The following is a 24,210-nucleotide window of genomic DNA, read 5'->3' on the forward strand; positions in this document are numbered from 1 at the left end:
AAAAATGTCGACTAACTTTAGTATCATAAAAAAATACTTATTTTCATAAAATAATCATAGTTTTTTTTTTTTTAAATAAATAAAATTAATAACTATAATATTACACCTAACGTAAATTAAACTTTTCAAATTTGTCAGCGCATGCGCATCTCATACTTCTTTCGCGGCTTACAAAACTTGCGCTGTTGCCACAGCTTTATTAACGTATCCCCTCCTCGGCTAAAGTCTGGTAAATTTTTAATTACTTATTACTAAATATCTCTGAAACTGTGTGGTAATTATCAATGAATTTTTTAATTGTTTAGTTGTTAGTTAACGTTACTCTAGTTTTTTAAAAAGATCCTAAGAAAAATTTCTAAGATATAAAAATGTTTGTAGGTAAATTTTTCGATATCCCGTATACTGTAATGTATAAGAGCGTTCAAAACTCAAACTTTGAAATTAAATATCTCGGAAACTAGATGGTCAAAAATTCTCAAATTGCGCCAATCGACGCAGAATTATATGAACATTAATCTGCCAAAATTAAAAAAAAATCCTAAGAAAACGACTTTGGCGAGGGTACTACCTTAAATGACTGACATTTAATTTCTTGACGCGAAATCATAAGAAATTATATGTTTACTCGCTTGACGGTTTAAAAATTTAGAGTTCATGCCACATAAATTGAACTCGGTATTTTGTTATCAGTTTCACACCAAATCATTTATACTGAATGAAGTCGAAAATATTTTTACAATGGATAAAAGTACCTAAATTCATGGAAAAAATATAAGTGAGAAACATATGCAACGAAAAAAAAGTATTTCTTGCACCAAGAAAATTTTGACGGAGGCCGAAGTTATATTGGAGCAAGAAGTGTTTTAGTGTCAAGAAATTTTTACTTCATTCACGAAATTTTCAGTCATCTCTAATATATTCTTGGTCCAAAGAAATTTACCTTTGAGTCAAGATTTTTTTTCTGCAGTGTATGGAAACATACGAGCAAAGATATAAAAAGTTTATATCCCACATGTATTTAATTTGTATGTTTTTTTCTTAAAAACGTAAATGAAAAATATTTTGTATGTTATTTGCTAATATGTTAGATATATTCTTTAATATTATAAATTATAAATTTTTGTTATTAAGAGCGGACTTAAATTTGCAAGGTACCAGCTTAAATCAGCTGTTTACCTCTTCCTGATTCTTACTAAATTTTAAACCAATTTTCACTAATATTTAGCGATTAATTGTAAATTAGACATCTTGTTAAAGAAGTTTTATATTTGATAAATTTTGATCAATCGATAATATTAAAAAATACATCCCCAAATTTTATCAATATTATGGAAAATAATCGTTTGTCACTGATTTAGAAAATGACTTTCAAATTACGTCAGTATTATGTACAATTGTGACAAATTATTGATGTTAAATAATGACTCACAGATGGTATCGGTATTACGTAAGACCGTGACTTGTCACTGATGTAAACACATGATATTAATCTTACGTCAAGATTACGTACAATCGTGACTTGTCACTGATGTAAACGCATGATGTTAAACTTACGTCAAGATTACGTACAGCCGTGACTTGTCACTGATGTAAACGCATGATGTTAAACTTACGTCGTTATGACATACAATGATGGCATTAATGTTACGTAATATTGTAGTTTATATATTATGTCAGTTGTACGTAATATCTAAGTCATTTCCGTTACATCATAGAGAAGTAATAAACTTACATCAGTATGATGTCAAAAATATATCATATATTTTTACATCATAATTGGATCACAAGACAGGTCAATTTTACGTCATATTTACGTAAAATATTGTGACATTCCTATGACTTATAAATGACGTCATATTGAAGTCATGTGTTCACTGGGTATGCGAGTATCGTTGTGAACACCACACTGAATGGTATTCAAGATTTTTATTTTAAATTAAAAATCATACATAAACGATTAAAAAAATTTTTCTAAAAATCATAATTTACTCTGAAGAATAGAACATCGAACAAAAAAATATTAAATTTATCCATTTTATTATAAAAAATTTTCTGATCATAGTTAATTCATGCTTTTACCGTATATGGAACAGAAAATGTTATAAAATAAAAAAAAAACTTTTTTCTAACAATATTAATTTGACTTTTCATTTTCTCTTAACTACACAAATTTATAACTAACAAAAACAACTTTTTTGGTACTATCTTATTAAGTACATACGTACGAAGGGCTTCAAGAAGAATTAGATTTGTAGAGGTCGGAAAAATAAGTTAATTAACAATGCCTTAACTTTTTTAAAAATCGATGAAAAAATTTTTTTCCAACGGAACTTGATTTCTTTAAATGTTTAAAGTGAACGATAATTTTGTGAAATTTTTAATTAAATGTTTTATACTTAAAATAAATTAATTTTTGAGCTACACTCTTTCTCTAGTATCCGCGCGTCTCTTTAATGATTTTTTTTTTTTCAAATTTTTGCTATCATTTTTCGAGTTATTACCGAAAATTTGAGGTCTTTTTTTATTTGTTTTTTTTTTTCGTAACAAATTGAAATTTTGATTTTCGCAAAAGCAGACTGACTTTCTTAAAATTTGATTCTGAAACGAATGAGATATCACTCATATTTTTTTCGTAATTCTAAATATTTTTTACAAGAATTGCATTTCTCAACGATAATAAAAATCTTGGATATCATACAGTATGGTGTTCACAACCATACTCGCATTGTGATATCCGAAAAATATTTCTTACCGTTTTAGTACTACATGTATTGAGATAAAGTTAATTTTTCTAATTAATTTTTGAAAAAGTTTTTAATTAAAGTAATATGAAGATTCAGTAATTAGAAAAAGAAAATTATTGAAAATAAATTATTTTTTTCTAAATATAGAGAATACAAATTTTTTTTAAATTGAAAGTTGCTTGACCTTGACGTATTGGGAATAAAGCACAAGGTCAACCCCTTCGCGTTATAAGGCGTGTAAAATTGCTTAACAAGTAATCACAACTTCAAACGCTTTACGATCAATCTTTGAAATGCTAGAGTACAAGCGCGATTTTAAGAATAAGATTTTTATATCAGCTGTATTTAAAAAAAAAATCATTATAATAAGTAATCACTTAGCAAATAATAAGGTGAAACTTTCTCACTCTTTTACAAGGTATTTAACCTTGATCAGAAAGAAGATGTCAGCCAAGAAGTATTTCAAGTATTAATGAATTATTTAACTGAGAATATTTAAATATTATAAAACATCTGAACCTATGACGATACACTGAGATTAGGTCATTCACTTGTGAGTCTTGTTTATTTACCGATACAAGGCTCCATCTCCATAATTAATTCATGATTATCTTCGAATTTATTACATGGCAATCCCTTCCAAAGATTTCTGATATTAAGAGGTCAACTACCTATATCAGAGAGTATATAAAGATCTTCAAATTCATGTTATGGATTATTGCAGTTTGATAAGTAAGAATGAACTTCATAAAAAACATCATCTTCATTTCTACAATTGCTGTTGTGCTATCAGTCGCTAAAAGGTAAATACAAAATTGATTTAATCTAATAGTCGAATAATTGTAACTATTATTAATAATAATTTTTATAATTTTCAGTTCAAAGAATGATGTTTTCCATATTTTTGTACAACGATTAAAACCATACATCTGTTATAAAAATGAAGTGTGCGATTTGTCGACTATCAACTCTTGGTACATTGAAGAATTCAAATACTGGGTCCAAAACAAAACCTATTTATGCCGCAACAACTATGATCAATTTCATAAAGACATATCACCAATTAGTGAAACATTGACAGAAAAATGGGGTCTTGAAGGCTATACACGACCTGGACCTATTGAAAATTTACACTTAAAATGGAGAAACGACGGAATTTGTGCCGATGAATTGGAATATTTCCACAAGTCACTCGAGTTGTTTGATAAGTATAACATGAATCAAATTTTGCGTGAAAGTAACATTTTGCCCAATAATAATTACACTGCTCAAGAAATATCTGACGCTGTTTCAATGAGTATAGGAGACAAAAAACCAAAAGTTGAATGTTTTGATAATGTAAGAGTTTTATTATTTTTAGCTCAAATTTCGCTTTACATACTGAATTTCATTATTAATGATTTATTGATAAAATTTTACAGAATGGGGATATACAATTACAAAAGATTACACTTTACTTCAATAAATTTTTTGAACCGATAGATAGTGTTAGAAGTTTTGCGAACTGTGAGCCAGATACAATTTTACTTTACCGTGACCACACAAAGAAGGAATATGAATATTCATCAAGTGCATTTCATTCACATATTTCTACTTGAAATAATATAGAAATCTGTAAGTTAAAATTACTAATCGATTATTGCTTTGTTTATTACTAATAAATAACATTGATAATTTTTTTCAGGAATAAATGCGCACCTGATTAATTATTACATCAGCACTTCATCATCTTATGAGCATGACTTTAAATTTGATTATTTATTTATTTTGATTGCATGTACGTTAAACTCGACAAAATATACTTTACAATTAAAATGTAAGCACTTTTTACTTATTTCTTCGTTATTAGTCGAATTTAAACTTGATTTATTGTTATTACTCGCACAAGTAGATATTGACTATAAAAATAAAATATTTATGAATTTGTCCGAAATAGATGGAAATACTTTGTATCTGGTGCTTGAAGGTCACTAAAATACATAATTAGGAAGAGATCAAGCTATCTCTCTCATCTCATAATAAATAAATCTAACGTTAAAAAAAAAAAAAACATCTTACTCAATCTCCATCAGGTGTGAAGTGGAATTTTTGTACGTTGTTTGTAAACAAGTATGCTTAGTCAATAATTTAGCGTCAAAAATATATTTTGGTACCGTTTTATTCATTAAAAAAACGTAAAAAAGTAGTGGGGTTTGTTTTTGTCTTGGCCCCTCCTTCGTTAATAAAACATAAGATTATTCATTTTAAAATCCCTTCCAATCATCGGACATAACTATATAAAGATCTTCTATTTGAGTTAAGAACTATCTGTTTATATTGAGATTTGGTTAGAATAACTGTAACAAGCATTTGTTACCATGTATATTATGAAGAATATTTTCTTTGTGACAACGATTGTTGCTGTACTATCAGTTGGTGAATGGTATGTATTAGAAACTTATCAATTTAATTTATAAACTAATTATATTTTCAAAAATTTCAGTGACAATAGATTGAAGATTCAGAGGTTCAAGCGACACGATACCTCAATAAGAATTAAACGAACATCTTACGCACCACCTCCTCCAGTACCATTGTAAGTATAAATCCTGACATTCCTTTCTATCATAGTACTATTTCAAACTAATGCATTATTACTAAATTACAATCTAATGTTTATTGATGATGCTTTTGTAAATTTCAGTGACTACAGTGATAATGCTGATGGCTTCTATGTACTTGATCTTAAATTAAGCAGTCTATACTGTTATTCTGGTGAACCAAATTGTGCACCCTATCAACATAAATGGATTATCTCAGATTTCAAATTCCAATTGTACAATGAAAAAAATCCATGCCACAATACTTCAATAACTTTGAATCCTGAAAAAATATCAACTATACAAAAAAGTATACAAGAAAAGTGGTCCAGCGATCTTCGATCAACCCAAATAGATTGGAAACTTAGCGGCTCTTGCAGCCTTAGAATTCCAGAACTTGATGACGAGTTTAAATTTTTCAAGAAATCAATCGACTTGTATGACAAATTCAATATCGGTAAAATTTTAGATGATGAAGGTATCACTGTCAAAGGTGATTATTCTATTGATAAAATTTCGGACGCTATTTCAAATGCTTTGGGTGGAAAACATGCCCAACTTGGATGTCTTAATGGAAATGATCCATTGAATGAAAAGGTAAATGGCCTTTTTTAAGTTTTGTGATTATTTTATTTTGCAGACATTAAATGATTGATTATTTCAGAGAGACGGTGTTGATCAATTCGAAGAAGTGATTATATTCTTTGATAAACAATTCAATCCGATAGATAACCCCGGATGGCAGAAGTATATATTCGGCGAATGTCCGCGGAATGTCATTGTCCATTATGGTGTAGATTCAAATAATTATTATTGAAAAGATTAGTACCAAATTCTTTTAATTTATTTAATATATCGCACACATACTTAGAAACCTGCAAGGTCATCATAGAATTAAATTGTGGACGCTGCCTTGGTGAAATAATTTACAATGTTTAAATGTTTATCGAAATAAAACAAAGAAAATAGTAATATGCTCATTGTTTATTGTAAACTATACTTATAAATAAGTAGATTCATTTTGTTGAATAGTTTCTACTATTTGTCGCAAAATGTTAGTCTCTTTTATCATACTGAGTTCTTTACTGATTTTTAAGCAGTTGTACTCTTTTGAATCGTCAACAGGTTGCCATTTGACAGATATCAAATCTGATGTTTCAGTAACTGGATTTCTGTAACAGAGTTATTCAATTCGATCATTAGCACGTTGATTTGGTACATTTATTAGATAATATATTATTTAATAAACAAATTAAATATTTTATTTTATTTCATATTATTATAAAATATATTATATTATTATTTTATTTTATATTATCATTTTATATTACGTATGCGAATTTTTAAATTAATCAGAATTCTTATATTCGGAAAATATGACGTTTAAAAATTCCGTGATATAGATTTATAGATACATAGATACATACAGGTTGAGTTAATAAGCACGTGTAAGTAAAAATTAAAATCAAAAATTATTTTTATGCGTTTTTTTTCTATAATTAGTAATCTCATCAGTGTTTGCACTATGATATTTTCTCTTTTGCAACAACCTTCAACCTATGGGATATCATTACAGTACAAGACACTAAGAAATATATGAGTGTCACTGGGTTAAATTCATAAAATTGGGAATTTGAAAAAAAAAAAAAATATTTTTTTTTTTTATATATTTTAAAACTTAATTATTAATTTTATTGATATGTTATTTGAAAAATGAAAAAAAAAATTTTTTTCAATTAATTATAAGCGATTAAAAATTGATAAAATTAAAAAAAAAGTCATGTGACTGTGAACGCACCACGATTGGCCACCATACTTGTGACGTCATAATGTTATAGCAATTCCATAACAGTGCAGCGTTTACAGCCTTTATACGTAACTCGACAAAAACATTGTAAATTTACTATTAAAAAACGATTTGTTAAAGTGAATTTCGTTCAGCTATGTGTGATACAGGATTTATAAAAGCAAATTCTGATAATATTCCTGGTGTTGACATATTTATAATCACCAATTTTTTAAAAAATTTTTTAAAAGTCTGTTTAAAAAATTTAAAAAATTTTTTAAAAGTCTGTTAAAAAATATTATAAACCACAATATCTGAGTATTAATTTTTTATTGAATATAATTACTTATTAAATTAATTTTAGAGCATCACGTGAAAGTTACGGTGACAAAGCTATAGGTTATGTTCAACTTCGCCGCAAAAATGGTACTTGTATTGTCAAAGGACGTGTATGTCCAGAGCATCGAGTTCGAAGTAAAGCTTATTCAGTTACTTTAACAATTAATGAGAAGTTAAGAAAAGTTAATGACATTGAATGCCATGACTGTGCAGCTTCAGCAGGTAATTAGTACTCTTAAACTCAAGTTTAGTACCAATTAAACTCAAAAGTTCTTTGATTAATGTTATGAACAATAATAATTTTTTATATTGATTACACAGGTGGTTGTAAACATGCATTAGCATTACTTATGTGGACCCATCGCAGGAGTGAAGATCCGACACCTACGGAAGTTGCTTGCTATTGGAAAAAATCTCGGTTGTCAGGCATCGGAACAGTAATTAAATATATTGAAGCTGAAAAACTGACCAAAAAAACCTCTGCTACTTTAGTTGACAATTTACCGGAAAATGATACATTTTTACAAGAAGTCATTCAACTTGCCAAAAATCAGCAAATAAATTCTCAAATCAGACAGTTAAACTTTGATATAGACTCCAAAAAAGCTTACAGTTTATCGTTACATCGACTTATTTTTGATTTTAATAAGAGTGCTGATTCGCAAGTTGAAAAGTTTTTAGAGTTTGCTAAGATTGAAATGAAAGAAGCTGTATGTGAAGAAGTTGAACAACTATCTAAACAGCAAAGTGAATGTGCAATTTGGCATGAACTTCGTTATGGACGTATAACTGCATCAAAATTTTATGAAGCTGCTCATTGTAAAACTGAGAATGGCTCGTAAAGTTATGGCAAGTAAAGTTCATGAAACAAATGCTATGGCTCGAGGAAAAAATCTAGAAAAAGATGTAATTGAAGTTCTGGAAAAAGAATTAAAAGTAGAAATTACGCGTCCAGGGATTTATCTTGTACCTAGTCATCCAGTTTTCGCAGCATCTCCTGATGGAGTTACTAGTGATGCAATAATTGAGATAAAATGTCCCTCTAGTAAAAAATCATAAGACACTTTTTTGCCAAAAGGCAAAATAAGTTTGAAGTGTAATGCTCAAATGCAGCTACAGATGTTAATGACTGGAAAAAAGAAGGTATCTTTTGTGTTGCTGATCCAAATTTTGAAGAAAATGAACAAGTCTATATTAAAAAATTGAAATATGATGATGCACATACACATGCCCTTATTAAAAATTCTCTAGTATTTTGGTCCAAAAATATATTTCCAAAACTGTTAAAATCTGTACAAACGTAAGCATTTAGTAGTCTTAATTAACTATTTATAATATATTTTGATGTTGGTTTACAAATGCACTTAATAATAAATATATATTACTTTAAATGAAACAAACATTTAGTCATTTATTTTGTAATGAAAATGTTCTTAAATTTAAGTTGAAATTATAGGCGTCTGTAAATTCACTAGTGCTGCGGCAATGATAACAATATAGTCTGTTAAAGGTAACATATTATGATTAACAACTGCATGAGGTTTGAGAAAATCAAACTCTCTCATTCTTCCGATGACGCGTTCTATATGAATACGTAGAGCAGCGATTCGTTTGCCTTGTAAGACATCAGATTGTGATAATTTAACTCCAGAATTAACTGAAGGTGGTCGAATTAATTCAATATTTTTATCATCAAGAAGTGAAACAATATTTTTGAATCCTCGATCAGCCATGACAGCACAAGCTTCGGGTAACTCTTCTAATAATCCGCTTTCTTGAAATAATAATTCATCTGAAATTCGACCTCCGAATCCTTTTGATATGAAATTTATAAAACCATCTGGTGTACAAGATATTAAATACTTTAAAGTATTACACTTTTTATATTCCGACCAAGTTAAAGATTGATACTCTAGATCACTTGGTTTTTCAATTTGTATCTCGAATGGCATATAAACAAGCTTTTTGAAGAAATGTGCCAATATAGGAACTGTTTTATTAAAAATAATACTAGCATTGCTGACACTCATTCCAAACTGTTCACTCAATCTTTCAAAGCTATCTTGGCGTCGTATTTTCATCAAAGATAATTTTATATTGGTAATATTGATATTAGATATAACACTAAGATGTTCTAACATCACATTCCATTCTTGAGGTACTCCAGTGTAGGCTTTTAAATTGTCATTAATTAAGTAATTTGTAACTTTTAGAATTTCAGCTTTTTTTACAGGAGCCTGTAAGCTAGAATTCATAGTACTCGAGCTGGTATTTTCTGAAGGTTCATAAATCTCTTGAGAACTATTCGAATGTGTTGTAAAACTACTAGATGACAAACTTTTCTGAGCATCTTCGAGTAACTTTGAAATTAATTTCTGACATAATGGTTTGATTGAAGATGTTGAAGTACTAATGCTGCCAGTTTTAATTGGTGAGCAGGATTTATCTACGCCGATTGATGGAAGTTTGCATTGAATTGATACAGTGCGATATTTAGGACGTCTATTCATTTGAACAGCAACAGTACGACTATTAGAATCGGTTTGTGTTTGTGTTTCAACACTGACTTTGAGATGAGATATTACATTTAATGGAGCAGAATCAACTTCAACATGTTCAACAGTGTTGACTGATCCGGTATCAAAGTTTGGTTCTTGAGGATTACCAATTTCCATACTGTCCAAAGATTCACTTAAAATATCCTGAATTATTTGTTGTCTTCGTCTTTTTTCTGCAGCTGGTCTAAGAATCATTGAAGTCCATCTTTCGTTTACGATTCGGTTGACATTCGAACTTGTGTGGCACTACATCAATTTTAATTTTGGCTTTACCTCCCATTGTTGTGTAATATATATAATTTTCCATATCATCCTTTAGCTGGAAAAGAACAAATCATAAGTATTATTTAAATGCTTTTATAATAAGGAAATAAAACTACAAAATTTACTTTACAAATATTAATATAGTTCAATGTGTAACCTAAAAGGTTATAACATTATAAAAATATAAAACTGAATTCTAGTTATCAGATAACGATTTATGAATTTATTGCAGTTTAGATAACCAGCATAAAATTTTTTTAAGCTGTGATTTTAAAGGTTATGATTTGAAGCCCAGTTAAAAGACTTAACTGACTGAACTTTTTCTTAGTTTTTTACTTTAAACACTTACATGAAAAATAACTAATGACAATATGAATATGAAATACTTACATCAAAGTGATCTTCACAACAAAAAAAGTTCAATTTTGTTTTAGGATTATCTCGGAGGACTGCTTGAAACCATTTTTTTCGACGTTTCTCGTCTTGAGGAACATTCAAAAACATTTTTTCCGGAGTTGTCTTTGTAGTATTTGTGCATAATGGTACAAAACAAGAGCGGCAACTTTCGAGATTTGACATTGTTATATATTTTTGAGCATTTAACAATGACAGAATAAAATAAATCAAAGCTCAAAGCACTATACTTATTATCTCTGTATACTACTACGAGTGACAACTAACATTATGACGTCACACGCGCTCGGATTTGTTCGGGAGGTGTCGGCGCGTCTTCGGTACTAGATTCAAAAATTAATTTTTATTTTGATATAACTTTTTAATTATTGCAAAAAAAAAAAAAAATAAAAATTGTTTTGTTATAAAACTTATATATGATCTTTCCATTTTTCAAAAAAAAAAAAAAAAAATTTCAAAAACCCAATTGTACACAGAAAAAAAAAATTCTTGCACCAAGAAAATTTTAAGAAAGACAAAAGTTATTTGGAGCAAGAAGAAATTTTTTGGCTCAAGAAACTTTAACTTCATTCAAGAAATTTTCAATCTTCCTTAATATTTTGTTAAGCTAAGAAAATTTACCCTTTAGTCACGAATTTTTTTTTCAGTGTACAAACAACAAAAAACCCAGTGAAACGGTTTGTCATCAGCTAGTTATATTATAAACTTAAATTTTTTATTAATAAAAAAAAATAATAACTTTTAAGTGTATAAAAAGAATAAATACCCTGTCTTGGCAAAGTTAGTCCACAAATCTATAAATATTTTTTGAATGAGACTCTCTGTTGGATAAGAACTCGGTAATTTTATTCCAAGCGCTGCTAATAATTTTGCGTTGAATAAATACATCAAGTCCTCTGCATGACTGGTCCCTAGAAAATAGTAATTAATTATATTTCTATTTCTATGAGTTTCTAGTGTATTGGCTTTTTATGCCCCTTTACACCCCAAGCCTTTCTCAACATTAATGATTTTGCTTGGTTACTGCTCTATATTTTGCGGCTGTGGCCCGACTTGTGCTTTCTGTACCGTATTCACCCTGAACCTCACCTTCTCAGGTTGTTAGAACAGAATCATGGGGAAACCACAGAGAAAACCCATGTAAATACAGTCGGAGCTGGGCTAAGTCTACAGTGATTGATAAGGAACTCTTCTTTATCAACCACTGGAGCATTAGGCCCTTCTCCTAGTGTGCAGAGATCCCTCGTGCTAGCCAACGCTGACTAGAGTGGTCACCCAATTAAGTTGTAGCTTAACTGGGGGATTGCCCAAGTCAGACGTGTGCCGCCTGGCTATCTCTGCCACTTTCAGAGGCTGGCAATGTAACGCACATATTTTTAATTATAATCACTGAAAAATATTGGTGCGTGCCGGGATCGAACCCGGGTCCCACTCTTTCGAAAAGCGGGCACCGAGCCGACTGGGCTATTGCCAGCCTCTAGTAATTAATTATATTAAATTACAAAAATAAAGAAATAAGACAATTCTTGGGTTTTAATTTGTAAAAACTGTTGTAATTTTGAATTAAGAATTATGATTCAAATTAGTTTTATAGCAGAAGTACCTTCCAAGTCACTTGAAAATAAGTTTTGTATAACAGCAGTTTCTTTAGAGTAATGGTCGAACTTGTACAAATAAGTAAGTATTCCGGGAATTCTAGGTTGAATTTCAAGTACATGATGAATGGCAGTCAAAAAATCGGATGCTGAGCGTAAGTTTGCTAGTGATTGGCCATTTTCGGGACTAATTTTTTTATCACCCAAAAAAATTTTTTTCAAGTCTGTTACGGAAATATTAAACTCTTTTAAAAAATTCTTAGCATTTGGATGTAAAAGTGAATTCTCCGGATCAGCATCTATTTCAGAGTAATTATCCTTTTCCAATTCTACACAAAAATGAATAAATTTTATTATTGATTAATAATTTACCGCAATAAAAATTCAAAATGTGTATAAGAAGAAAATCAACTGTTTATTCATACCTACTAGATCGATAATCCCTTCATGACTAGTGTATCCTATAATGTGAGGGACTTTGATACCCGATTTAACAGCTTCAGCCAAAGGAATATCCAGAAATGGATTCTTAGATTTTGAATCAATAGATGGTAGGAAAGGGTTCCAAATCAAGAATCTGTTCTGTAGGCGTAAAACAATATTACAGTAAAAAATAGAAGTAAATAATGAAAGCAGATTGTACCTTCCATGAAGCAAAAGACCGTTCTGCTTTGACCAACTCCAGCGCATCGATGGATTGTAGATACTCGATGAGTTTCTTGGTGTCAGTGATTTCGTTTCCCAACACTGATGATACTACAACGGCCTTTTCCTTCATTGAATCTGCTGATGAAATCGCCCATGGACATGTAGCTACTCCACTTTGTAAAATTGCTTTATGGAACAATCCTAAATAATGCAAATTTGATATTATTTTTAAAAAGTATTAAAAAAATGAGAAGTCTTGTATTATTTTAAATATTATTTCAGTGAAATACGCTTATCATTATAAGTTTTAAAAGAAATGTAATAAATATATGCCTTGCGATAAAAATTATGACAACTACTATATGATGAAATATATTTTGGAATTAATTTCGCAAGTTTTAGTCAAACATTTAAATATGGTAATAAAATATCTTCTGTACCACAATGTATAAAATATAATTTATAGCTTTCAAGAAATTCTAATTAATTTTGAGTAGCAAAAGGTTTTGTTATAAATTATTAATAATACTGTGATTTATTATCTTTACTACCTTGAGCAAGTGGAGAGATTGTCAAAAAATGAACAGAAGAAGCGCCTGCACTTTCTCCGAAAATTGTAACATTATTCGGATCACCCCCGAACTTTGCAATATTCTGTTGCACCCATTTTAAAGCCATCACCTGGTCTTTCAAGCCTTGATTACCCGGACAAGCTTCATCTTCCAAATTGAGAAATCCTGAAATTAAATTATTTATTGTTAAAAAAAAACAAATTAACGAAATTATAATTTACCTAAAATTCCTAAACGGTAGTTTATCGTAACGAGAACAATATCTTTTTCAACTAGTAAATCAGGACCAAATAGATCGTCATCTCCAGATCCAAAAACGAAACCACCACCATGAATCCAAACGAGAGTAGCTCGAGGGGTATCAGGAGTCAAATTTGTTGAATAAACATTTAAAAAAAGACAGTCATCACTCCCTGATACTTTTTTTGTAATCCAATCAAATTGTGCGCAGATATTACCAAATTTCGTAGCTTCTCTCGCTCCAGACCACGGTTCCTGAGGCTCTGGATCCTGTAATAAAACTTTCCATCAATTATTTTTCCGAGTAAAGTTATTAAAAGATTAAAAAATACAAAACCTTAAATCTCAATGCTCCGACAGGTGATTTTGCATACGGAATGCCACGAAACGCATAAAAATCCTTTCCATTCATATTCTTCTCTATTGCACCACGCAATTTACCTTGATGAATCTGTACTATTGGAGACTCCATCATCACGTCAAAAAACGTAAATAAACAGCTTTACTCTACGATTTTTCAAGCAATACTAAACTTAACTCGACTATCACCCAGGTCATCAAGTATTATACGCTCAGTAGTATACATATGGGTCTAACTCACGTCATCAGTTAAATATTTACGCAGTCTTTCTCTTACTATCTAAACTTTGAATATAATTTATTGATAAGTACGTTTCTTTTATTTTTTTCTGTTCCTGCTATTGTCTAAAGCACTGTAATATATTTAATTTCGAAATAAATACATAGACTTCCGAAATGTCTTTAAATCAAGTCAACGATTTTCCTAAAAAAGTTATTTCATTTTTACTTTCACCTTTTTTTTTGCACATTGTCATCTTTCGTCGATGAAATAAACCATTTTTTTTATACCAAATAAAAAAAATTCATTTTTTGATTGAAAAACATTGTTTAAATTTAAATATTTCTTAAATTGAAATAAATTTATTTGGTTTTCTTTAATCACATGTGTGTGTGTGTGTGATAGTACTACTTTAAATATTTTTGAACAATTCTATTATTTTGAATTATCAACATTAGCTTGCCATTTTGCAGGAATTAAATCTGATATTTCAATATTCGGCTCTCTGCAACAAAATCATCATACGATATATGATGATAGATAAGCCTGATTAAAAACAAGTATTGAGACAAAGGAAAAAGTATTAAAACGTATTGGCTTTCTATAGTCAATCCAATACTTTTCAATACTTTTTTCTTTGTCTCAATACTTTTTTTATTCAGAGAAATTAATCTACATATTTATTAAATGATTCATTTATTTTCCACAAAAATTTTTTTATCGCTGTAACTGTAGTCTTTAGCCATTTTTTGCCTTTTTTATTTTTTGGGTTTTTTTGCATATTACTCAAATCTGGAGAGTGACCGGGCCAAACGGACTTAAAATTTAGATTTAATGGGTCAAAATACGTGTACGTAAGTGGGTTCAATCAAATGCACAAATAACTTTTTTTTTGTGTGCCGGTGTTGTTAATTAAAATAACGTCCCTTTTTAAGTTAGGGAGAGAGCGCCAGTGTCCAGTAAAGTATGTCCCAAACAAACAAACAAAGACACAACAAAGTGTATGACTAACTAACTACTGTAGCTAACGTTAGTCACACAGATTTACTTACACATTCACACGTGCTAACGTCTTCGTTTGGAACGCACTTTGTATATATAGGGTAGATGTACCGTTTGTGGCCACTGTTCCGTTTGTGGCCATTTTGAGATTTATAACTAAATATTAAATGTTTAGTTATTTTTATTGTATCACGTAGTTTACTTTAGGATTTTTTGATATGTTGGCAACGCTGTGAACTCTTCTCTTTAGTCGGTATGCGTATTGTATAAAAAATAATTCAAAACATTTCTGGATGTGTGATGTATTTGAGAAATTTCATCGATTTCTAATAAGAATCTGCAGAACGACCCTGGTAAGTAAATTAGTGATATTTGTCGAAAATCTTAATATTCTTTGAATATTTTTTATTTATACTATTGAAATAGCTTAAAATTAAATAAAAAAACATTAATTTACTAAAACTAACCTAAAATATTAATAAAATAACCCATGGCCACAACTGGTACAACAAAAACATACAAGCGCTACTTTTGGTCATGCCATGACCACAAGTGGTGCATGTATTTTCCAGTTTTGGCCATCATATTTATTTGCTTGACAACTTGAGTTACTCGCGTGTATATTATGTAGTTATTAATTTTAAAATAATTAATAAAAGATTTTAATCATTAAACTAATAATTAATTCTTTAATTTTGTATATTTTAGAAATTAAAATGCTATCGAAAATAAAAAAGAAGACCGTGGAGAAAATTCCAAAGTCTTCTCAAGTGACAATCAGCAAACCTAAAAGGACGTTTTTTAAGTATCCTGAAGCTGATTTAAAAAAGGCTTTAGAGTTAATCAAAAGTGAAACTGCTATTTCATCGGCATCTAAACAATATAATATTCCTAGAACGACATTGCGTAATAAGCTGAAAGGAAGAGCTCCAGAATCTTCAGGTCGCGTGGGTCCGGAATCTGTACTTGGTCATCATATTGAAAAAAAATTGGAAGAGTGGTTGTTAGGGACTAGTAAGATGGGTTTTCCGATAAATAAGGATTTTTTGATACACTCTGTGAAACAATTAGTAGAAGCAGAAGGGATGAAAAATCCGTTTAAAAACAATATCCCTGGAAGAAAGTGGTTTGAAGGTTTCCTTAAACGTCATCCACGCGTTGGACAAAAAAGAGCTGAACATCTTTGCAAGGTTCGGGCAGTTATCACTGAGAGTAGTATACGTTCTTGGTTTTCGCATGTAGCCGAAGAGCTTGGTGAAGATATTAAAATTCTTGAAGATCCTAGACGGGTTTTTGATATGGATGAAACAGCAATACATCTTGTGCCAAAGGGTGGTCTTGTTTTGGCCGAAAGAGGAAAGGCTGTCTACGATGTAGCTGGTAATGAGAAAGAAAATGTAACGACATTGTTTAATGTTAATGCTGCTGGAGAGTTTTCACTCCCATTAAAAATATTCAAATACGAACGATTACCGAAGATTTGTGTTTATTCTGCTCCAAAGAATTGGGGGATAGGGAAATCGGAAAATGGATGGATGACTAGTGAAGCTTTTTATGAATAATTTCCAAATGTTTTTTATCCATTTCTTCAAGAGAGTGAAATTGAACTCCCAGTGATTGTATTCTTAGATGGTCATGTCTCTCACATGTCGATCCATCTAAGTAAGTTCTGTAAAGAGAAACAAATTATCCTGTGCTGTTTCCCACCACACGCAACACATATTCTCCAGCCACTCGATGTATCTTTTTTTTCCCGTTAAAACAACGGTGGAAGAATTTGGTCCGTAATTGGCGAATCGAAAATAATGGTGCTGATGTGCAAAAACATAATGTTCCAGCTTTTTTGTCAAAGCTCATCAATGAAGAAAATTTTGTTAATGTTATTAAGAGTGGATTTAAAGCTTGTGGCATATGCCCATTCGATGCTGACGCAGTTGATTACACTAAATACGTTGAGATGAAAGAATCTCAAAATGATCACAATATTTTTAACGAATCTGATTAACAAAAATCATCACAAGTTTCATCTCATCGACAATTCGTTGAAAGTAAAATTGATGCAGAAGTTTTACAACGATTCAAGAACGCAAGAGCCGCAGGCATTGGTTGGGAAGCTGATGATAAATACGAGCTTTTGTATGATCTTTGGGTCAAGGCTGCAGAAGATGATAAAAATGTTGATAATGAACTGCAATCTTCATCGTGCCTCACTCTCGCGTCAAAAGATCTCAATCCTTCGATTCCCAATGACAACGACATTATTGAATTTCCGTTTCCTGAATTTTCAGAGCCTATTCTTAATGAAGGTGAGTATATGATTAGACAAAACAAAAATTTAAACACTTCCTAATGTTAATCGGTTTTTAGTGTCTTTCCATTGGTTTTTTAATTTAATTTTAAAATCATGTTTTAATTTAATTTTGTTTTTTATTCTTTTTTAGTCGATGAACAATTGGAATCCTTGATCTCTCACAGTCCTAACCAAAATTCAGATTTTGGAGTTCCTTTTTTACTTGAACCTCCTATCCCTTTAGATATTGATAATGATTCTCCCAGTGTTAGACCAATTCTTCCTTCCAGTGATAACGCTATCCAATCATCACCTGTTATTATTGAGGTAACAGAACCTGATGCTGTTTCTTCTGTTATCACGGAAAATGTATCTAATCCTAATACTATAACAATGCGTCGAAAATCATTAGACGAAGTCATAAATGAAATAGTTATGTGGCCTAAGTCTAAAAAACAGTTATCAAAGCGCAAACGTGCAGTTGAATATTTGCCTTCAGTAATAACAGCTGATAAGTGGATAAAAATTATGGAAGCTAAAGAAAAAGAAAAAAATGACAAAGAAGAAGAAAAAAAAATTTTTAAAATTGAAAGAGAAGAGAGAGTTGAAAAAAATAAAAAGATAAAACAAGAGAAATTAGAGGAAAAAGCTAGAAAAAAATTAGCTAAAGAATTACCTGCGAAAAAATCTGTAAAACCGCAAAAAATGTCTAAAAATGAACTTAAAGTTCTTTACCTGTAATAGTTTTATTATTTTATGTTCAAATATGTTAAAAATAAATTGATATTTTGCTAATTAATTGAGTAAATATTAATAATATTCCATCCACCAAAAACTTTTATTTATTATGACCACAAGTGGTGCAACCGATGACCAAAAGTAGTACTTCTATGGCCACTACTGGTGAAACAACAGGTATGATTAATTATTTCTATTTTTTTAAACTAAAGTAAGTTTATAAGGTATTTGCTTTTAATTATTCGATAACTAATGTATTAAAGATATCATTAATCTATATTACGTTATTATATACTTTACTTAAGTTAATCTATATATATATATATATAGGGAAAGTGGGTTTCGTAGACCGTCAATCACGCAAAAACTACTGAACATATTGACATGGGACTAGGACCATTCGACGCGGAATGAATTGTAGATGGTTATAGGCTACTTATTTTTCGAATTCCATCAATCCTTCACCATTTTATTTCTATTTAACTTTGATAAACATTTTTTCCCGCCGATTAAAACAAAAGACGAGCATTTTCCTTCAATTCATTTATTTTTTTATCGGCATGAAGGGTATTACGTTTTTTTTTCTTTTTTTTTGAGAATTTAGTTCCATCTACCATCGCGTGGGCGGATGCGTGAGTGGATGCGTGGGCAGATGCATGGGCGGATGCGTTGGTGGAAAATTTCACTAATTATTTCATTTAGGCATGAAGGATATTACGTGTTTTTTTTTTTTTTTTTTTTTTTGAGAATTTAGTTCCATCTACCAACGCGTGCACGGACGCGTGGGCATATGCGTGGGCGGATGCGTGGGTGTAATATATATGAGCGAAATAGGGTTTCTTTGACTAAAGTTGACGTCAAAACTACTGAAGCTATCGGGATGGGACTGCTACCATTCGACGCAGAATTTTTCGTAGATGGTTATGGGCTACTTATTTTTTGGATTTTATCAACTATTTCTCATTTTTTTACGATTTACTTTTACATACATTTTTTCCCGCTAAGAAAAACAAAAGACTCTCATTTTTTATTCATTTGTTTCCCTAGCGGATCCGTTTACACGGTGTGTAACGGTGTAAACTCAGTGTAATATGGATTACACCTAGTTTCTACCGAAAAAACGCCGTATTGACACGGTAGATTTGTGAAAAATTTAGCTGAGGTTTACACCTATATTACACCGATGTGTCAACACTCGGTTAACTCCGTATAAACACCAAATTTCCACTGAATGTGCTTTAATATTGGTCTTTCACAGATTTTAGGTTTTTATTGAAGCACATTCAGTGGAGATTTGGTGTTTATACGGAGTTAACCGAATGTTGACACATCGGTGTAACACAGGTGTAAACCTCAGCTACATTTTTCACAAATCTCCAAACACCAAATTTCCACTGAATGTGCTTCAATATTGATCTTTCACTAATTTTAGGCTTTTATTGCGACTTTCGTAATGAAAAACTTGTCTAAGTTCATATGCGCTAAGATAATGTGATAAATTCATTTGGTCGAATTTGGAATTCATATGATCTAACATTTATAATATCTATTGAAATTACATTACATGGTGTACATTTTTAATATTCTCAAAAAATTAGCATCATATTATTAAATTTAATAAATTTTTTGAATCGATAAAAATTCATCCAAGCTTATTTTCGAGATTGTTGGAGCCTTCATTTGCCTTATAACGTAGTTTTCTCATCAAAGTCATAATTTTTCTCGCATATACATCACGTTTGCATTGGTCATTCGTTTCATTCATAAACGTTTTATGCACTGTTGACACTTAGTGTCTCAACGGAGTATTCAAAACGAGTTGACAGTGTATCCGCTGGTTAAAAAAATTGATTACAAAGAAATGAAAAAATATTAGTCAATGAAAACTGTATATGCACAAAATGAACATTTAGATATATATTTACATAGACTCAATTCTTTTCAATTCATATTTTTAACCAGGATAATGTACTCTCATTTGGTGAAGATAAAAATTTTTATGTGAAACGTTATTTTTGACTATTTTAGAAAAATTTTGGGATAAACAATGCATTATTATGGACCATATAATTGCCGTGTTCAAATGGAAATAGTACACGATATAATTGTTCGATTTTCACAGAAAATTCAAAGTCGCGAGGAAATAAAAAAAGATAATAATAATCTTTTTAAAAGTTTCAACTTTCATCATTTAAAAATTTTTTTGGAGCGCTTTCAGTATTGAAATAAAACTGTACATGCGCTATTAACAGTTGTAACTCATTGAATTTTAATGTGCTGAAGCTATGTAAAGCGCGTTTAGGAATTTACGGAAAATTTGAGACTTTCGTCATAAAGTGGAAATTGAAACATGAAATTCTATCTAATTTCCGCACGGCGTTTTTATTTTAAATACATTTTCACAAAGTTTAAAAACAATTTACAGAAGTCTCCCTGTAATCATACTTTAATTTTTTTGGCAGTTACACATCTTTACTCCAGATTACTCAACTCTGCGACATACTGTATTCAACACAAAAAATTAAATAAAAAAAAAAAAAAATCTTTACTCAATTCTTACACTACTCGAAACTACCTTTACTCAGTACCAATTGTATTTTATGAAATCTTTACTCAATAGTATTTTATAAGTGTTGACGCGCTTTTAAAAATCTCTATTCAATATTTTATTCGGCAAAAACAAAACTGTACTCAAAATTTCTCAGCTCTGTGCAATCTGTACTCCAATAAAATAATTTAATAAATTAAAAAAAAATTTTTTACTATATATATATATATATATATATATATATATATATATATATATATATATATATATATATATATATATATATATATATATGTATATGGATAAAAACTAATTCACTATATGTAACGATATCGGCTAAATGATACTTTGTGTATCTCATAAATGATTACAGTGAGGTTTGAAGTTCGAGAAAATTCTCTCTTCTACACACTACTACCACACTTGTAAGTCCCTCAGGTGTATGAGATATGCGCAGTCAGTTCTGCTCAGGCCCACTCTATCTCAACATCTCGACATCCCGCTCAAGCCGACTTCGTATGGTTGTCGCGTAGTACTGCCTGATTTTGAGTGAAGAAGCCATTGTGACTAAAAATACTTCTTGCGTCAGCCATTACAATAATAGTAAAATTTTTATAAAACACAATATTGTGGTTCAATTTTTTTACTAGTGACATAGTATTTTACTACGTAAGTGTACCCAACTATTGTTATTATATCCTATAGCAAACAAAATTATAAAAATTTTGTTTATTTGTTTTCCAGTAGAAAGGTAAGTTTGTTTACAAATTGCTATATTAAAAAATTTCCAGAAAAAAGTAGACATTTCTGTATGTTGTGTTACAGATACTATAAGGGATTATATCTATTAGGTACCGTTGAAAAGACATAAGCATACATAAACATTTTTTTTATTAGAAATCTACTTAATCATTTTTGAAAGTATTTTAGTTGAAAAAAATTTTTTTAATTGAAAATTTTGTTTAACAGCTTTATGACTTCCGGGGTAGGTATTGGCTGTCTTACTGGCGGATTAAAAAAAAATTATTTTTTAATCGTAGATATTTGAAAAATGTACAATGTGAGCAAATTTTTTTTCACCATGTTTTTTTTGCAAAAAAAAAATTTTTTTTTCTTTACTTAATTTTTTTTCTAGTGATAATAAAAATAAGAGAACCGGTGACGTTAGCCGAGTCGTCTAAGGCGCATGGCCTATAGAGAACTCGGACTAACTTACCGGCCAGGCGTGGGTTCGAATCCCAAGCTGGTCTTAGAAACCAATTTGGTTGATATTCGGCCCTTGCCGCGTAGGTTAAGATTTACACAACCCAAAAAGACCCAACGTACCACTCCCAACAGTTAAAAGTCGGCGATATGACCACAGCAGTTAAAACCGACTCTAAATAATAATAAAAAAAAAAAAAAAAAAAAAAAAAAAAGAGATAATTCATAATTTAAAAAATGTTTTTAACAAATGAAAGACAAAAAAAAATGACACTGAAGTTGACGACAATTAGAAATTTTTTAATCATTTCATAACAATGAAATTTATTAAGCAAAAAATTTAATAAAAAATTCCAGTTATAAAAATAAAAAAAAAATTATCAATGAAAATAGAATAAAAGCATTTTTGTTATTGTAATTGATTAATAATAAGAATTTAAAAATTGACAATTGTCAGCTAATTTTAATATCACAAAAAATAAAAAAATTCGATATGCAAAAATCACAAAGAACTATTAATTCAATTTATTAGAAATAATTTTTTTAAACTAATTTGTTTTTTGAGGAGGTTCGAGCGAATTTAATATAAAAAATAATTTCCAACCTTGAGCTTTGAAATTGAGTATACGTATAAATAAATGTCATTTTTCTAATCCCAAAATTTTAAAATATTCACCGTTTAGTTGCTTAGAGATTAAATTTCAAAAATCACATTTTTCATCTTTTTATACACGGGCTCTTATGGTGGACGAACTTTAGTTGAGACTTTAATTATTTTTTTCAATATTAACCTCCCAACTTTAACGAACAAAAAACTATACACAAGAGACTTGGATTGTTGTAAAATATAAAAAAAAATTTAATAATAATACATTACCGATATAGTTTTTGAAGTATTTAAAGTTAAATTTTAAGTTTTTAACTCGTTTATCGTCAGCTATTTATTCAAATAAAGATTTGACAACGTTGCATCAACAGGTGAGAAAAAAAAAGGATAGAAATATAGTTACAGAGAGAGAAATATCTAACTCACACACTCATGCACGTCTCTGTAATGGGTGTAGTCAAACGCGCTGTTGCCAAATCTGTTTATTTAATCCGGCAAGTAATAAATACGAAAGTCGTTTTATTACTTTATTTTATAAAATAAGGAAAAATTATAGATTATTAAATCGTTCAAATAATTTTAATTCAAAATAAAGGATTTTGACGAATATTGGGAAGACTAAAAGTAAAAAAAAATTTAATCGTTATTTTGACTCATAAGTTACGCTCGAACTTCCTTGAATAACATCTAAAAACGTCAAGGGTCTGCTGACTTTTATGTTTTTTTTTATATTGTTCAAAAATTTTTATCCAAATTAGATTTTATTTTTACTAACGAATATATCTTCTTCCAAAACTTGAAATTTTTAGTGAGTATTATACTTTTAGATCATAATTATGTAAATGGCAAAAATATATTTTTTTATTCGCTTTTATGGTTTCCGAGTACCGTAATCACATAATAATTATACACCCTTATGAGATCTATAACATGGTATATAGATTATAGATCTTTCAAAATTAAAATATTTTGTATTCACATTTCTTTGACTCATTTGATTAGATCACGAGGTTATCATATATACAATATATATGCAATATACATTTTAATTACCAATATACATTTTAATAGTTACCAATATACATTTTAATAACACTCACGTTATATATTGAAAATTAAAATTAACAAATTTTTAGTTTAATTCTAGTCTTTTCATAATACTATTTGATTATCTGTTTTTATTTTGTCTGTAAATATTACTTTTGATCAATTCAATTAATACTTAGATCGTAAAAAATTATAAGTTCTTACTAACATAACAGTGTACATGAACATTTTAAGTTTTTTGTTAATTTTATAAATTGAGTGTTATGATTATTTCAAAAAATATCTTTTGTTCATCACACACATTTTAAAATTACTTGTTGGCTTATGACTCCTTAACTTCAACAATGACGAAATTTTGTTTTTAATAATGTCTTGAAGTAGAAAATATTTTTAAAGAAATGAAGAAAAGGAACTATAATGTAAAAATGTTCAAATAGACTTGTAAAATAATCAAGA

At 29.6% G+C, this 24,210-nt stretch overlaps 3 protein-coding genes across 3 annotated transcripts; 2 read left to right on the forward strand and 1 right to left on the reverse strand.

Annotated features, from left to right (window-relative positions):
• Positions 1 to 3,449: 3,449 nt before the first annotated feature.
• Positions 3,450 to 4,447, forward strand: LOC123270589. Its single transcript, XM_044736717.1, has 4 exons — positions 3,450 to 3,547; positions 3,623 to 4,082; positions 4,166 to 4,381; positions 4,432 to 4,447. The coding sequence occupies exons 1-3, from the start codon at positions 3,483 to 3,485 to the stop codon at positions 4,340 to 4,342; spliced, it is 702 nt and encodes a 233-aa protein (XP_044592652.1). The 5' UTR covers positions 3,450 to 3,482; the 3' UTR covers positions 4,343 to 4,381; positions 4,432 to 4,447.
• A 654-nt stretch (positions 4,448 to 5,101) lies between these two features.
• Positions 5,102 to 6,300, forward strand: LOC123270044. Its single transcript, XM_044735982.1, has 4 exons — positions 5,102 to 5,166; positions 5,227 to 5,319; positions 5,428 to 5,920; positions 5,988 to 6,300. The coding sequence occupies exons 1-4, from the start codon at positions 5,102 to 5,104 to the stop codon at positions 6,138 to 6,140; spliced, it is 804 nt and encodes a 267-aa protein (XP_044591917.1). The 3' UTR covers positions 6,141 to 6,300.
• Positions 6,294 to 14,275, reverse strand: LOC123270689 (esterase FE4-like). The gene is made up of 8 exons (XM_044736850.1): positions 14,077 to 14,275; positions 13,721 to 14,009; positions 13,479 to 13,664; positions 12,923 to 13,128; positions 12,705 to 12,861; positions 12,288 to 12,608; positions 11,451 to 11,595; positions 6,294 to 6,495 (listed from the first exon to the last, which is right to left on the reverse strand). Exons 1-8 carry the CDS (start codon positions 14,212 to 14,214, stop codon positions 6,324 to 6,326), a joined length of 1,614 nt encoding a protein of 537 aa, XP_044592785.1. The 5' UTR covers positions 14,215 to 14,275; the 3' UTR covers positions 6,294 to 6,323.
• Between the last annotated feature and the right edge of the window lie 9,935 nt (positions 14,276 to 24,210).

This window comes from Cotesia glomerata, linkage group LG8, assembly GCF_020080835.1.
Source record: "Cotesia glomerata isolate CgM1 linkage group LG8, MPM_Cglom_v2.3, whole genome shotgun sequence".
Taxonomy (NCBI): domain Eukaryota; kingdom Metazoa; phylum Arthropoda; class Insecta; order Hymenoptera; family Braconidae; genus Cotesia; species Cotesia glomerata.

Excerpts from the sequence above, each read along its gene's own strand:
- LOC123270689 (XM_044736850.1), bottom strand. The coding sequence starts at position 14,214 with ATGATGGAGTCTCCAATAGTACAGATTCATCAAGGTAAATTGCGTGGT. Across the intron at positions 12,609-12,704 it reads AGGGATTATCGATCTAGTAG|AATTGGAAAAGGATAATTAC; the intron begins GTATGAATAAAC and ends ATTTTTGTGTAG. Across the intron at positions 6,496-11,450 it reads ACTAACTTTGCCAAGACAGG|AAATCCAGTTACTGAAACAT; the intron begins GTATTTATTCTT and ends ACTCTGTTACAG.
- LOC123270589 (XM_044736717.1), top strand. The coding sequence starts at position 3,483 with ATGAACTTCATAAAAAACATCATCTTCATTTCTACAATTGCTGTTGTG. Across the intron at positions 3,548-3,622 it reads GTGCTATCAGTCGCTAAAAG|TTCAAAGAATGATGTTTTCC; the intron begins GTAAATACAAAA and ends TATAATTTTCAG. Across the intron at positions 4,083-4,165 it reads AAGTTGAATGTTTTGATAAT|AATGGGGATATACAATTACA; the intron begins GTAAGAGTTTTA and ends AAAATTTTACAG.
- LOC123270044 (XM_044735982.1), top strand. The coding sequence starts at position 5,102 with ATGTATATTATGAAGAATATTTTCTTTGTGACAACGATTGTTGCTGTA. Across the intron at positions 5,167-5,226 it reads GTACTATCAGTTGGTGAATG|TGACAATAGATTGAAGATTC; the intron begins GTATGTATTAGA and ends CAAAAATTTCAG. Across the intron at positions 5,320-5,427 it reads CCACCTCCTCCAGTACCATT|TGACTACAGTGATAATGCTG; the intron begins GTAAGTATAAAT and ends TGTAAATTTCAG.